Below are 15836 nucleotides of genomic sequence, written 5' to 3' on the forward strand. Positions count from 1 at the left end.
AGGGTCACTTGACCCGAAACGTTAACTCTGATTTCTCTCCACAGATGAGAGATTGCTTTTCCAGCAATTTCTGTTTTTGTCTCTGATTTACAGCAACTGCAATTCATTCAGTTTTTATTTAGGAAGAAAATGGTATGTTAGCCTTCACTGCAAGATGGTTTGAGCACAGGAGAAAGGATGTAGCTGAATCTGGCCTTGGCGAGACCAGGCCTGGTGTATTGCGTGCAAATTGTGTTTCCTCCTAATCCTTCCTGAGAAGGAGTGCAGTAAATGCGCACCAGCCTGATTCCTGGGACAGCAGCTTGGGCAGCATACGAACAGCAGGGAAGTCAACATTTTGGGCCAAAACCGTTCATCAGGACTGACTTCCCTGCTCCTGGGATGCTGTCTGACCTGCTGTGCTTTTCCAGCTCCACATTTATTGACACTTCCTGAGTGAATATGATGAATGTACACTATCAACAGCTTTACAACTTCGCTTGATAATTATACTCACACACGTGAATAAACACTGGTTCCAAATTCAGCACATTGATACATTTATAAGAACTTGTAAAGTCTTGTGACAAATAACAATAACAAATGGTTGGATGTTTATTTTTGAACACATTTCTTTGTGCAATTCCCACATGCCCAGAATGTTACAGTAGATAGTTGAAGTACACAAGGATCAATATAATTGTGAGACAGAATAAATGTGAAATCATAAATACTTTATACCTATCTGAAACTCTTTGGCCACAGAATGCCGTACATAGAGCAGCCAAACGAAATGTAACTGCAATACCCTCCAACACAATTACAGCCTTCTCATGTGACTGAACCTTCTCCAGCAAACTGATCAATGACATCAATCTTTTGCACATTGCCCTCCATAATTTGCTCTTGAATTTCATTTCCACTGGACCAGATCTACAAGAGAAACATTGTGTTAACTGATTTGCATGAAAAAAGTGTTAAAATCTTTTCAGAAACCAAATGTACTGCAGCCAAATCCATGAAAAGTCAGGTGTTTTTCTGTGAATAATTATTTGCAACACTAATGGCAGGGGAGAGGTAAGAGTCTGTCAAACACAAACCATGCCTTCCGGTTCTGCCCCAGAAGTTTGTAACAACACCAATTCCTCTTCCAAGGTCAATTAACCTAGTAGCAACATTGTACAAGCACATTGTACTTCCACTGCCTTATCATTGCATTGCTTAAGTAAGAAAGCAAATTAATGACTTCAACCTTAATGCCTGGTATTCTCATGTAATGACCATGGCTGCTTCAAGTTTAAACAATACAATGAAAGCATGCATCAAAACCAGCAGAGAGGAACACACCGAAATGCTGCTTAGAATTTATGGCTGAAAACACAAAGAGAGGAAACATTTGTTTGGATAATGTTAATTATGAAAGTGATTATTTTTGTTGGAAAATGCTGTGGCTTGAGCAAGATACTGAATTCAGCTAGAACTTGTTCTAAATCAAAATGTTCTGGGGTCAGTACAGCAAGTTGTGGACTATGAAAAATTCAAACATACAGCTGTGGTAACATGGTAACAGTGCAGATAGGAAAATCTTTATATATCCTACTACTTCACATTGGTACATCTTTTACACCATTATAATATATTGAGTAGAAATTTCAATTTTCTGTACATTGTTATAATTTTGACCATCACTTTATATCAGCTTTTTGATTTTTGTTTGGGAGGGTTGTTGGTGTGGGTGGAAGTTGTGCCTGGAATTGGATTTGGAAGATCTTCTTTTCAACATATACATGAGAATTACAAACTCTTTATTGGTCAGCTCTCAGATGAATATTCATGACAACACAGGGTTGTTGGCATCTGTTTTCCCCGATTACATCTACGAAGTGGACTGCTAAGAACAACTTCCATTTAAATAACACCTTTGAGTATACAAAGGTGCTTCATGGAAGCAATTATCAAACAAAATGTGACATTCAGCAACATAAGATATTATGGCAGGTCACACACAGAAGGCTGAATAAGAATCTGGGAGAGAATTCCAGAGTTAAGGGCCAAGGCAGCCAAAGACACAGCCGCCAATGAAGAAGCACACCAGAGATGCTTCGGGAGCCAAAGATAGAAGAGAGAAGAGATATTGGACAATTGTAGGCTGGAGGAAATATAGTATTTTGCCACAATAACCTGGTTAATGCCATACAAATTCCCTTACGAGGAGTTTCAACCACCATCTTAGAAGCAGGGTATTGGAGGGAAAAAAAGAGCAAGTCTGCTCAAACACATCCCTTATTGGTCAATCATAACAGGGAAAGGCCAGATGAAAATCTTACATGTTTAACTCTTTTGCCAGTAAACAATTTGTGGGTGATAAGAATCAAAGAAAATGGTTACAACTAAACAAATTTTAAAAGTAGATTGACAAATATCATCCATACTCAGCTGGTTTGAATGCTTTCTGCATACACTCTGCAGTAAAACTCAAACGTGGCTTTTTCTCAGGAACTTCATCGCTGCTACTCTCTCCATCTGTTTCGGGAACTTGTTCTTGGTTTTGATTACGCATTTCCTGGATAACAGTCATCCCTTCTGCTCTCATTGCAATATACAAGCAACTTAACAAATACTGAAACACAATGCACCAAAATTATGAGTTACTAAACAAAGAGGGCTGCATAAGAAGCAAAATAACTGTACATTATCTTAATAGTGGTATCTTGCGTGGTCTTTCACCTGACCTTTTATTCCTTACCTTCTCATCACTCAAGGACCCAAACACTCTTTTTAAGTGAAATAGCAATTTACTTGCACAGTTTTCAATTTAGTACCTTATAATTTCTGCTCACAATGTGGCCTCCTCCATGTGATGAGACCAGCCACATACTGGATGACCTCCTGGCAGAACACCTCCACTAAGTCTGCAAAACTGACCTAAGCTTCATGGAGCTTGGCATTTCAACTCTCCGTCTTGCTCCTAATCTGACCTTTCTGTCATTGGTTTGCTACAACATTTCAATGAAGCTCAAAGCAACTTCAAGGATAGTACCTCATCTTTTGACTCAAGGCTCTGCATTCTTCAGGATTCAACATTGAGTTTAACAATTTCAGATCATCACCTCTGCCTCAATTTAGTGGTTTTTCACTGCTTTGGTTTTGTTTAATTTCTTTCTTTATTCCTTCTTACGTTCAGATGGCTGCCATGCAACCATTCACAGCTCATTTGGACACAACATTTTTTTTTAGCAACACCAATTACCACTCTCTCTCGTTTTTGTTTCATGGAAGTGCTATTGCCCACCATCCCATCAAAGATCTTCCCTCTAGCTCTTCCTCCCTCCTGCCTATCATTGGCTTAAAACCACTTGCATTTATATCTTTCTTCAGTTCTGACAAGTTCTGAAATATGCACACTGTTTACCTCCACAGATGCTGCCTGGCCTGCTGAGTATTTCCAACCAATTTCTGAATATACTTCACAAGCTTTATGCAATATAATTTAATTTTAAAAGTATTATAAATAAACCCACTGATTAAATATTTTTATTTCTTTTTGACATGTGCTGGCAACACTGTACTTACTGTTCATCCCCAGTTGTCCTGCGAAGGACAGTAGTGAATGACCTTCTTGAAATGCACTATACAGCCTCAGTCTTACTGATTACAGAAAGTCATTGACAAAGACTTTGCTTTATATCAGCTGCAAACTATTTTTTACCAGAATTACATGCTCGATTGGAAACAAGTGAACACAAAGATTAATAAAATACATTACCTCCTGCTTGGGTTCAGTTCCTATCATTTCAATTAAAGCTGTGCATATTAAATGTATACGGTTTTTCTGTATTGGCGCAGCACACACTAGTCCTGATGGAGCAAACATCAAAAAGTGCTGAAATATTTGACATAGAGCTGATCTCAATTTATCAGAATTAATGAGTCTCAACAGTCCATCTCCCATAAAGAAACTTAGTTTCTCCATCAACATATTAAGGTAAATGGGTTCTATCGTGAATGTGCTTGCATGATGCTCAGCAGTGACAGGAAAGAGTGCTCTGACCAAACACGCAAATGGCTCTTCATACAATTCTAATTCTGCTCTGTCAGCCTCTTTAAACCGTTTCAAGAAACCAATAAAACTCATAAAGAACATGTCTGCCAATTCTTCTGGGGGTGGTCCTCCAAGGTTTATCAACTTTGTTAACAAGGCCAACACAATGCCCTTAATCTTGGGACTGCCATGTTCTAAAAGAGAGCATCCTATTTCCCACAAGACAAGTCTTTGTCTTCTGCAAAACACACTCGAGAGAACTGAAGAAAGTATTCTGAGTAATATGACCTCCAACGATTCTACTTGTAGTACACAGGACAACTGAAGAGGTGCAGGGGTCAAATATCCTGCATCTTCTCTCTCAGCCACAACAAAACGATTAACTACGAATGGCTGGAAGAACGAACTCTGCTTATTGTACATCATCAGGTTCTTCTCCCTCAGACAGATCAAATCCTGAAAGAGGCCCAATAGTTCCTTGGTTTGTGTTCCAAATATAAAGGGATTCTTGCTCTTGAACAGCCAAAGCAAAGAAAGTATAATTTTTGCAACACAGTCATGAAGCACTTGACAGTTTTGGGCTGCAGCAATCCGAAGAAGCCTGGTTATAATCCAGTTACTGAAACCTTTAAAGAAAGAAAAGCCCATTCAGATCAAATATTGCAAAAACAGGTTAAACTTATCTATTTAGAGATCTAAATATCTAGTTTAGTCTGTAATCATGATATTGATGCAATTTCCTGTGTTCAGCAACTGTAGGCTAATACAAACAAACATATATAATGGCAGAAACACTTTTACAATCTCTATTTATTATATGCCATCATTTTCCTGAGGGTAGTGCAGCAACTGGTGCTCAACTTAAGTATTCAGGCTCCAAAATACTGAGTGGCGAAGCTGGCTTAATGAGACAAATGGTCTCCTGCCTCACCCTGGCTCTGTGTTGCTCTGTCACAGGGCAGCAAGTTGCTAAAGGATTCTTATTTGCAATCATTGCACAAGGACATTACTATCCTGGCTGAGAATGATTCTATTGAAACCTGGGCAATTGTGGGATAATAGTAAACTACATAGAGTGTTTATCAATTGAGCTTGTCATTTTATTGATTATTATGATTAACTGCAACTGGTAATAGGATTTCATTGTCATAGAACATCAAAGCAATGATAGTGGATTCTCCCCACCATCTTAAAATAATAAAATAATAATTCAAAAATACCAGTTCCTTAAAGGAAGGAAACTATAAAGTTGCATTCTCAATGCTGTTCTAACAAACCATTAAAACTCATTCTGTTGGAAGACAACTGGGTTGTTGTAAAACAGAATTCTAACTTGCTGTGGGTCTTTTTGGTGCAAATATCAATTTTAACCCAGATATGTCAAGCTAATACAATGAACTAAGAAACTGACTACTGGTGAAAGATTTTTGATCACTTTTTTTGTCTTGGATGAAGTACTCAAAAGTCATAGCTGAATCACTACGTTAAATTGCATTTGCACCTGGCATGCAGGATCTTTATTTAAATGCTTCAAACAAAAGAGAACAAATAAAACAGTTATTGATTTTATTTGAATGTTATTTGACATTTCTTGTGTATCATTTAAACTCAATTTGTCAACAAACTGCAAAAATGAAATATCAAAATCTGAGCCACAGTCCAAAAGGTTAATAGTCAAGATTAATTTGTAATACTAGTGTTACAATTAAATCAATGTTTCTGCAGCTCCTGCATAACTCACCAATACAACTGCACTCATCATCACTACTGAGCTGCTGAATTTCTCGAGTTGGCTTTCGTGGTATGTTTACAAACATAAGAGGAAAGGACTTCATAATGTGTTGGATAAAATCCAACAACATCACACATGTTGGCTGAGAATCAGTCTTCTTCGAAAGCTCCAAAGCAACTGAAATTTCAACAGGAAAATAAAATTACAAAAGAAAAAGAAAGACTTTTATATTTCGCATTTATACAGCTTTCAAAGTCAGAAATCCCAAAGCACTTTATAGCTGATTATATACTTTTAAGCCTGGTCACCATTAGAATAAAGGATAAACAGCAGCCAAGTTGCACACAGCAATCTATTTCCGTGAAGTTGACTGTAGGGTAAGTGATAGCAAAAACTGTATGGATAACTCTGGCTCTTCTTTCAAAGAACGAGGTTCTTGGAGTCTTAAGTTTAAACAAGCGGATAGGACTTCAGTTCACTATCTCAAAGAAAGAAGAATTACTCCAGCAATGCAGTGCTTCTTTGGTGCTGCACTTGAGTGTTAGCCTTGATTTTTGTGCTTATATCCTGGAGTGAGACTTGAACCCAGAACTTTATATCTTAAAGGTGAGTCGGTATCAACTAAGCTATGGCTTACACATTTTATGCATCGATTAACTGATAATTGTTTCTAGATCATTGCTTTATTCACAATGTAGCTATTATAGGATCAGCGGGGAAATATCTGGGCAATAATTTTGCAAGCTGTTACCATTATAATCGACAATCAGGATGCTTGATGTTGTCAGTCAGATCTTCATCATTTGCAACAAAATGTCTTTAAATGGCAAACTTGAAATCAGCAAATAATTTAGCAGCACATATAATATTACAAATTAGTTTCCTGTTCCAATAGCCTGAATTTAGATAAATTACTTTGTTGTAGAGGTTAGCAAAGAAACAGAACACAGACAAAGAACAAAATTCAATTTACAAATCTAACATTATGTTTTGAACTTTTCCACTAGAAAGGTTAGACACGTTGTCAAGAACAAATCTACATTTATGCAAGCATATGGCAATTTTAAAAATCAAAATTTGAAGTGCTTTTAGCAAAAATGCCAAAAAGAAATAAAATCAGCAAAACTATTTCACAGTCCTCTGCTCCCACGCTCTTGGGAAACCAACATTTGGAAGTTGAATGGTCGCGAAATGAACTATTTACTAATCTTGTCGGATCACTTGAGCACAAATATCTTTATTTTAACTGATTTCTGCATATTATATATGTATGGATCATATAATTGTCCCTCAAATCTGCGGGTACGAGGGCGTCCACTTTTGAACTTTGTACTAATTGCAAAATGCAGGATAGTAATCTCCACACTCTCCCTTGTTTGGGAAGCACCTGGTCTCCATTCGTACTTAGTAAGAGAGTCAGGAGCTTCCCAGACCCAAACTGAACCATCAGCATACAATCCTCCGTAGTAATAGCTCTTAAACAAAGTTTTGCCTGTCAAAGTTGCCTCTTAAGTGTTGTTACTATATCTGCTTCTACCACATTCTCTGTCAGCACATTCCAGGCACTAACCACCCTCTGTGTCTTCACATCTCATTTAAATTTAAGATAACAAGGTGTAGAGCTGGATGAACACATCAGGCCAAGCAGCATCAGAGGAGCAGGAAAGTTGACGTTTCGGGTCTGGACCCTTCTTCAGAAATGATTTACCCCATTTTACCTTACATCTATGTCCCCTATTTTCTATCCTATGGATAAATAAAAGGGTACAGAAAAAGCAGAAATCAAAAGAAACGATCAGATGGCAAAAAAAGAGAGATGACCAGAAGGGGAAAAGAAATCAGTCAACCTCAGGCAAGTGCAATTCATCTGTGTCAGCTGCGGACGGGACTTCTACTCAAGAATCAGCTTCTACAGTATGGCTTCACAAGGTGGGATTCAGGGCCTCAGGTGGGGTTGTGAGCTAACAGTTTGGGTTCATGGGCTGTCAGGGAGCAATGGTTGCTGCCAAGCAGCCATCAAATTATTATAGTTGTGTTCCTGCCCCCCATCTCTCAGCTCTTCTTGAGGGGTCATGACAATTCAAGCCTCAAAATGAGCTCACAATGAGAAAACGTTTGGGAAGCATTGCTCTACAATCACAACAGATGGCAGTCAATCCAGAAGTGACATACATCCTGGCACAGTCGATCATCTCATGAGAAAGACAGATGCCTGGAAAGAGATTTTCTGCAGATGGGATTTAGAATTAAAAGTTATTTGCTCCTTTTCAGAAGCTGCTTGAGTAACTCCTTCTTTAAATACAAAACCAAATATCAATAATGCACATTGTATTTTGTCTAGAAATGTTAAGAGGAGGAACAGGTGGAACGTACTTACCAACATCTACATCTGTGAGCATTTTGTCAACAAACTGACAAAGAATCTGTCTTGGCTTCTGCACCACAATGTTGTAATCTTCTGGACGAGCACTGTTTGGGGAATTAGGTTACACTATAATTGACATGCTTAAATTCAAGTTCAGAAACTTATTTGCCTTTCAGCATCATTAAGTCCCCAGTAAACAATTATTTTCAAAATAAAAACCGAAAGAACTGCGGGTGCTGTAAATCAAGAACAAAAACGCAAGTCCTGAGAAAGGGTCACCAGACCCGAAACATTAACTCCGATTTTTTTTCTTCACAGTTCCTGCCAGACCTGCTGAGCTTTTCCAGCAACTTCTGTTTTTGTTAACAATTATTTTAACTTTGTTGGGATACTTACATTTACAAGTTTAACCTCACCTGTGCCTACCCGACTCATAGCTCTAGTAAGTGTTATAAGCTTTGGCATTTGAACTCTCTCTCTTCCACTACCCTCCCTTCTTTATGTCCAAGACACACCTCAGATCTCCCTTATCACCAATTCCATTTCAATTCAAATCCAGAAATGAACAAAGGAGCAGGGGTAGACCACTCAGTCCTTGAGCCTGCTCTGTCATTCTACATCACATCTGATAATCTACCATAATGTCATTTTCCATTCCTGCACACATTTCCTTTGATATTATTAGTATTTAAGAAACATTTTCTTTCCACGTTTCTCTCCTACATGCCCCTCCCAATAACATTGTGAGCAGATATTTTCCACTTCCTACTCCCATGATCCCATTTGTCTAAATCTATGGTCATCCAACATTCGTTCCTGGTCCCTATTCCACTGCTGAAATGGTTCCTTTTTTGTCAGTCACCATTTCTTTCACTCTCAAAAATCAGTATCACTGTCCCATATTCCTCGATCTCTGTGCCCTCATAAACTAGTGGCCCACCTCCAACGTTTCTCATCCTTGAACCATATTGACATTTCCCAAATCGGCATCATCCCTTCTTTAATTTCAGATTACCATTAGGTTACATCAAAATGAATCTAAGCCAAGTCATAAATGACTTCACTGTTCTGTGGCCATTGTACATTACATCTGTTCACTTCCTCCTCAACTTTTCTGCAGCTTTAGACACAGCCAGTTGCAATGTCTTTTCATCCAGTTCAGTGGTACTCTCCTCACTTAGTCATCGATGGTTGCAGTTTTACTTCTGAGTACTGAGTTCATGGTCAATTGTAGAAACTTGAACACACAACCTAGGTCCACTCATAACTACAATGTTAAATAATATTATGCTTTCTGACATGCCATCTTTCAGATCAAGCATTCGGTCTAATATGTGCACCTTGCTCCGATGAACATACACGGCTCTACTCAAAAAAGGGGCATGTTTTCCCAGTGAGCTGTGTGATGTAAGGTGAATCATTTATATATATTTCAATCAATATGTTTGCTGACATCAATAATCTGATGATTGCCGATTGCACATGCTCACAGGCAATTATTTCCAGCTGCATAAACAAACACTCGTGCAATATTAAGTCATTTCTTAAAAATTAACAATTCTACTTTGCTTAACATGTTATTTTTCTTAAGCCCAGTATACTTTTTCATACTTTTCCATTAATAGGTACTTGACACTCTTAAGTATGTTTATGGGAGATATTGCTGCTCATGCAAAAGCTCTCAAGTACCAGCATGTGCATCCCATTTTGGATTTTTTAATTTTGAGCTACTGGCATATGAGTTTTCAGTGGTTCTCTGAGGGGGTTTAACAATTAACTTATATGTATTTCTGTAACCAAAGTGATTAATTTCAAAACACGGTATGAGAGACAGACTTCCTGGAGAATAATAAGGTTGTTTTCATTTGAAAAATTTACAAGCAACCAAAAAAGAACAGTGTAGTTTATTAGGCTTTGAGATCAGAAATTCTGGTTTCTTTGGGGGCCTCAGGGGAAATATCAACAACTTAGGGAAAAAAAGCTTCTGGATCTTATTGGGCAGTTTGGCAAAGTCTTGTCTAAAGCTGAATATGTAAAGCGTCTATGTTTGGCTTGGGATACTATAGTTACATTGTAAAAACCAAAAGAACTGCGGATGCTGTAAATCAGGAACAAAAACAAAGTTGCTGGAAAAGCTCAGCAGGTCTGGCAGCATCTGTGGAGGAAAAAACAGAGTTAACGTTTTGGGTCCGGTGACCCTTCCTCAGAACTATAGTTACATTGTCCCAGTGTACCGATATTAGGGAAAGTTCATTGTGAATATGTAAAAGAAAGGGAGGTAGTTTAGGACAGTTAAAAAAGAGGCAACCTCAGTGTAAGGACTTTTAAACTAAAGTTCCAGACTGTTAGATTAAATTCCTGAAATGGTCTCCATAAGTCTCCAAAGACAGCATTCAGATTCTGAAAACAGGGTCAATGATCTACAACTAATTAAATTAAACCTTTTGGTGTGATATAGAAGAGAATTCTCTATTGTCCTGTAAAGGAGGGGTTTCTTTTGGGATTAATGGATATTTTTAACCAAAAATGTGTTTCAAAATCTGTAAGTTGGTGATATATTTAAGTAGTTTTTTTTAAAAATCTAACCTATTTTTCTAATCAACCTGTCAGAGATGTTATTAAACATCTCTGGAGGAGATGGGACTTGAACCTAGGCCTCCTGATCCAGGTGTAAGGACACGACCACTGTGCAATAATGTTTATTCAAGTTTATTTTCATTTCTTTCTCCGAATGAAATCTGAATCCACAGTATTTCATGTTTGCTTCAGGTTTTTGCAAAGATTTGTAGCTCGGGTTGTGGGTGAGGTTGTTGACTTGCTCGCCGAGGCAGTTTGTTGTCATTCAGACGTTTTGTCACCATGCTCGGTAACATCGTCTGTGAGTCCTCCAATGAAGCGATGTTGTTCTACTCTGCTCAGAATTTATACTGTCTGTCCATTATGGTGAGTTGTGTCATTTCCAGTTTTGTTCTCTATGGATTTGTACATGGGGTCCAATTCCATATGTTTGTTGATTGCGTTCTGGGTTGAGAACCATGCCTCTAGGAATTCCCATGCGCGTCTATGTTTGGCTTGGGCTACTATAGTTACATTGTCCCAGTTAAACTGATGGCCTTCATTGTCGGAGTGTACCGATATTAGGGAAAGTTCATTGTGTCGTTTTCATACTAGCTGATGTTCGTGTATTCTGATGGCTAGTTTCCTTCCAGTCTGTCTGATGTAATGTTTGTGGCAGTCATTGCATGGTATTTTGTAAACTAGGTTGGTCCTGCATGTCATGGATATGGGGTGAATCCTTGTGAGTGTTTGTCATCATGTCGCTATGGGCTTGTGTGCTACCGTGACTCCTAGTGGTCATAGGAGTCTCGTTGTCAGTTCTGATATGTTCTTGATGTAGGACAGTGTGGCCAGTGTGATAGGGCGTAGTGTCCTGTTGTTGTTGTGTATTTAGTAGGCACCTGTGGATGAAATTGCGGGGATATCCATTCATAGCAAAGATTTTGTATACAGAAACCACAGCAAGAACACCAAAGTCCACAAACAAAGTTGTGTTAGGACTCTATTTAAAAATGGGTCACCACTCACTGCAACACACCAGAACTACACAGGAAACAGGAAGAGCATCTATACAAAATATTGAATATGAGATTAACTGCAATTTCCGCCATTTAAATGTTGGGAACATCAAAACCATTTTCTCTAACCACCTCAGCTATCTTCATCTCCCTATCACCACTTTCGCCACTACCTGAAGCTAAATCAGCCTGTTGTTAACCTAAGCATCTTATTTCATCCTGATCAAGGCTTTCAACTTATCTTCTATAGCAGAAGGCCATCTATTTCCACCTCTATGGAGGAAGCTAACATGACAACGTGTCGTTGAAATCCTCAATTACGTCATTGTGAATTTCACCTATTCCATTGCTCTTCAAGCTGCTTTGTGCATTCGATCCCTTATCAGATCCTATTTTTCTCTGACTGTTCTGTCCTTTTTGTCTGACATCAACATTGTTCCTCCTTCTTGGAGGCTGTAAGACTTGCTAACCACAACCTCGGAACAGTACATTACTTTACCGCCAATTAAGTACGTGTTCGAAAGCAGTCAATGCCGCAGCCAATTTTCATGCAATAAAATCATACACTGTAACGTGATATTAGGGGGAGGTGATGGCCTAGTGGTACTACCGCTGAGTGACCTAGGTAACATTCTGGGGATTCAGGTTCAAAGTCTGCCATGGCAGATGGTGGAACTTGAAAGTAATAAAAATCAGGAATTAAGAATTTTATAATGACCATGAATCCATTGTCAACTTCTGCAAAACCCATCTGGTTCATTAGTGCCCTTTAGGGAAGGAAACTAAATCCAGACCCACAATAATGTGATTGACTCCCATCTTGGCAATTAGAGATCGGCAATAAATGTTAGCCTAGCTAGCAACGCCTCCATCCTATGAATGAACTTGAAAAAAAATTCACTACATCATTTGTTTTGGAGATGTTATTCAATGGATATGTACTGACTACACACGAGAGAGAACTCCTACGGTCTCCTTCAATAGAGTGCCATTGGATATTTTGGCATACAATTTAAAAAAAGTTAAGGTTTCAGTTCAACTTCTCATCTAAAAGATACTTCCAACAGTACTGGTGCTTCTCAGGCTAGATTTTGCACACACAATCTGCAACAAGGCGTGATCCCACACCCAAGTGACACAGAGGTGATGAAGCCCCAGCTATGATGTCGTGCCACACATGATCTAAACAAGAGAAACTATAAAACACATTTGAAGGGCTCTTGCAGTGCAGTGGCCCAGGAGGCTTGCGTTCAAGTCCCACTGTCCCAGAGATATATCATAACATCTGAGAACAGGTTGATGCCCAGCATCATTTTGTCTCTCAGATTTACGTTTGATTCGTATTAGAAATAAGATAAGATGAGAGCTCACTGCCTAAAAATTTTGTGCTGTGTACTTCCCTTCACTTCACCTGACGAAGGTGTAGCGTTCCAAAAGCTTGGGCTTTCAAATAAACCTGTTAGACTGTAACCTGTGTCATTTGTTGTCTGAGCTAGAAATAAGACAACATGCTGCATTGGAATGACCAAGCGTCAAGATCCCGGTACCATCAATCAAATGTATACTTTTTCTCCTGTAGCAGGCAATAAAATCTAAAGCATGGACAAAAATATTAACTGGGGTAGGCTCGATGGACCCAATGGCCTTCCTATTTCTTATGAGACTTTAAACTGTGTAAGAGCATTTCAAATAAAACACAGTTCACATTCGACAATAAATCAATCGAATATTATGCATCTGAATGAGAAAGATTTGAAGAGTTCATCCGGAAGCTGTCAGTGAAGAGGTCCCCAGGACAGAGGAGACGGTTCTGGAAGGTCCTGTGGCCGGGGCCTAGTCTCTCTCTGCTCCACGAGAGCAGAGCGAAGGCACGAAAGCAGCTCACCTCTCCAACTCCCGCAGAGCCGGCAAGATGGAGGCCATCTCCAGACCCTGCTCACACATCCTGACAAACACTCTCGCCTCCCGAAGGCATTGGACGGTTTCGCTTTAAAATTACTCCCGTTCCCGCAGCGCGGTCCCAAAACCGCGCCACCGGCCTGACCCCGTCCACTGGGGCCACGGGGCGGGACAATCACTGGCTTCGCCCAATCAGTGCACAGGACGGTGCGATCTCTGACCACGCCCAATCAGTGCGTGAGGCGGGGCGATCGCTGACCACGCCCAATCGGTGCACAGGGCGCGGCGCTCACTGACCACGCCCGTTGTACGGGGCGGGGCGGGGCGGGGTGTACCCAGATCCCACCCACGCGGGCCCGGGGGCGGGGAAACCACTGGCCCCGCCCACCACAAACAGGCGGCGGGTGAGGCAATACCTAAACCCCGTCCGCTCTTGGCGGCTCCCATTCCTCGGCTAATCAGACCGGGGTTGGGAAGAGCGGAGGATCAGTGCAGCCCCGCCTTGGAACCGCCACGGCCCACTCAGAAATGGGGGCGTGGTTTCAGTCAACTGTGACCCCGCCCATGTCCCGACAACACTCGGTGGCAGCTCTTTTCCCCCATTCCCAGGGCGACCGTCGCTCGGAGCCCTGTGATTGGTTCGGCCTAACGTCCCCGGATTGGCCGCACGTTGGGAGCGATCTGATTGGTTCACCGTGCAGCTCACGCGTGGGCCTCCCGCACTCGAAGGTCCCCCGGCGCATGCGCTAAGTTTGAACGCGGTCGGGAGCGGGAGGAGTGGCTACGGTCAAAATCCGACAGATGCGGAAGCAGGCTGCTCGGCCCATCGAGTTCGTACTGGCCCTTAGACCCACCTCCCTGTACCATCTCCCTGTTCAGGGTTTGACTGAAGATTTGTGGCTGGGGTCCTGGTTGTAGATGTTGGTGTGTTCTCCGAGCTGGGAGGTTTGATAGCAGACGTTTGGCCCACTTACTGGGTGACATCCTCAGTGCTGTGGAGCCTCTTGTGAGGCGCTGTTGTGTTGTGCCATTAGACGACATGTCCATCCTGGGCCTCCTGCAGTGCCACAACGATGCCACCCGAAGGTTGCAGGAACAGCAACTCATATTCCGCTTGGGAACCCTGCAGCCCAATGGTATCAATGTGGACTTCACAAGCTTCAAAATCTCCCCTCCCCCTACCGCATCCCAAAACCAGTCCAGCTCATCCCCGCCTCCCTAACCTGTTCTTCCTCCCACCTATCCCCTCCTCCCACCTCAAGCCGCACCCCCATCTCCTACCGACTAACCTCATCCCTCCCTCTTGACCTGTCCGTCCTCCCTGGATTGACCTATCCCCTCCCTAACTCCCCACCTACACTCACCTTTACTGGCTCCATCCCCGCCTCTTTGACCTATCTGTCTCCTCTCCACCCATCTTCTCCTTTATCCATCTTCTATTCGCCTCCCCCTCTCTCCCTATTTATTTCAGAACCCCCTTCGCCTCCCCCTTTTCTGATGAAGGGTCTAGGCCCGAAACGTCAGCCTTCCTGCTCCTCTGATGCTGCTTGGCCTGCTGTGTTCATCCAGCCGTGCACCTTGTTGTCTCGGATTCTCCAGCATCTGCAGTTCCTACTATCTCTGATCGAATTTACATGGTCTGGTTTTTGCTGCTTCGTAGGTGCCAGTTCCGGCTGTGCGTTGTAATGGTCGGTATACCGGGTCTAATTCAATGTGTTTGTTGATGGAGTCTGCAGACGAATGCCTAGCCTCCAAGAATTCCCTGGCTGTCCTCTGGCTTGACCTATGACAGTAGTATTGTTGCAGTTGAAAGTGTGGTTTTTCTTGTCTGTGTGTATTAAAAACCAAGGACATCTGGTCGTGTCATTTAGTTGCTAGCTGTTGTTTGTGGATGCAGGTTACTAGCCTGTTTGTCCCATGTAGTGTTTTGTGCAGTCTCCGCATGGCATCTTGTAAACCACCTTCGTCCTGTCCATGGCATCTATTGGCTCTTTCACTCTGGTCAGTTGCTATCTTAATCTGGCTGCCAGTTTGTGTGCTGTCATGATTCCTGGCAGTCTGAGTAGTCTGGCTGTCAGTTCTGAGATGTTTTTTATATATGGTATAGTGGTTATTGTTTCGGGTTTTGTGTGTCCTGGTTGTGTTGCCTGTAGGCTAGGCATCTGTGGATGCAGCTGTGGAGATATCCATTCCTGGTAAAGACCTTATAGAGGTATTCTTCTTCCTTCTGCAGATTGGGTGTGC

The 15836-nt window shown here is 41.3% G+C and overlaps 1 protein-coding gene across 2 annotated transcripts in view; it reads right to left on the minus strand.

The window, feature by feature from the left end:
- LOC125484752 (serine/threonine-protein kinase ATR-like) overlaps positions 1-13765 on the minus strand; it is a 29580-nt gene extending 15815 nt beyond the window's left edge. For both annotated transcript variants that reach the window (XM_048604780.1, XM_048604781.1), the window contains exons 1-6: positions 13579-13765; positions 8131-8222; positions 5763-5930; positions 3746-4647; positions 2412-2599; positions 721-912 (exon numbers count right to left, since the gene is read on the minus strand). In XM_048604780.1, the coding sequence (XP_048460737.1) occupies positions 721-912; positions 2412-2599; positions 3746-4647; positions 5763-5930; positions 8131-8222; positions 13579-13637 (1601 nt within the window). In that variant the 5' untranslated portion in view covers positions 13638-13765. The remainder of the gene's footprint in view (positions 1-720; positions 913-2411; positions 2600-3745; positions 4648-5762; positions 5931-8130; positions 8223-13578) is intronic.
- Positions 13766-15836: the final 2071 nt, after the last annotated feature.

The sequence above is a fragment of the Rhincodon typus genome, chromosome 13 (assembly GCF_021869965.1).
Source record: "Rhincodon typus isolate 14 chromosome 13, sRhiTyp1.1, whole genome shotgun sequence".
Lineage (NCBI taxonomy): Eukaryota > Metazoa > Chordata > Chondrichthyes > Orectolobiformes > Rhincodontidae > Rhincodon > Rhincodon typus.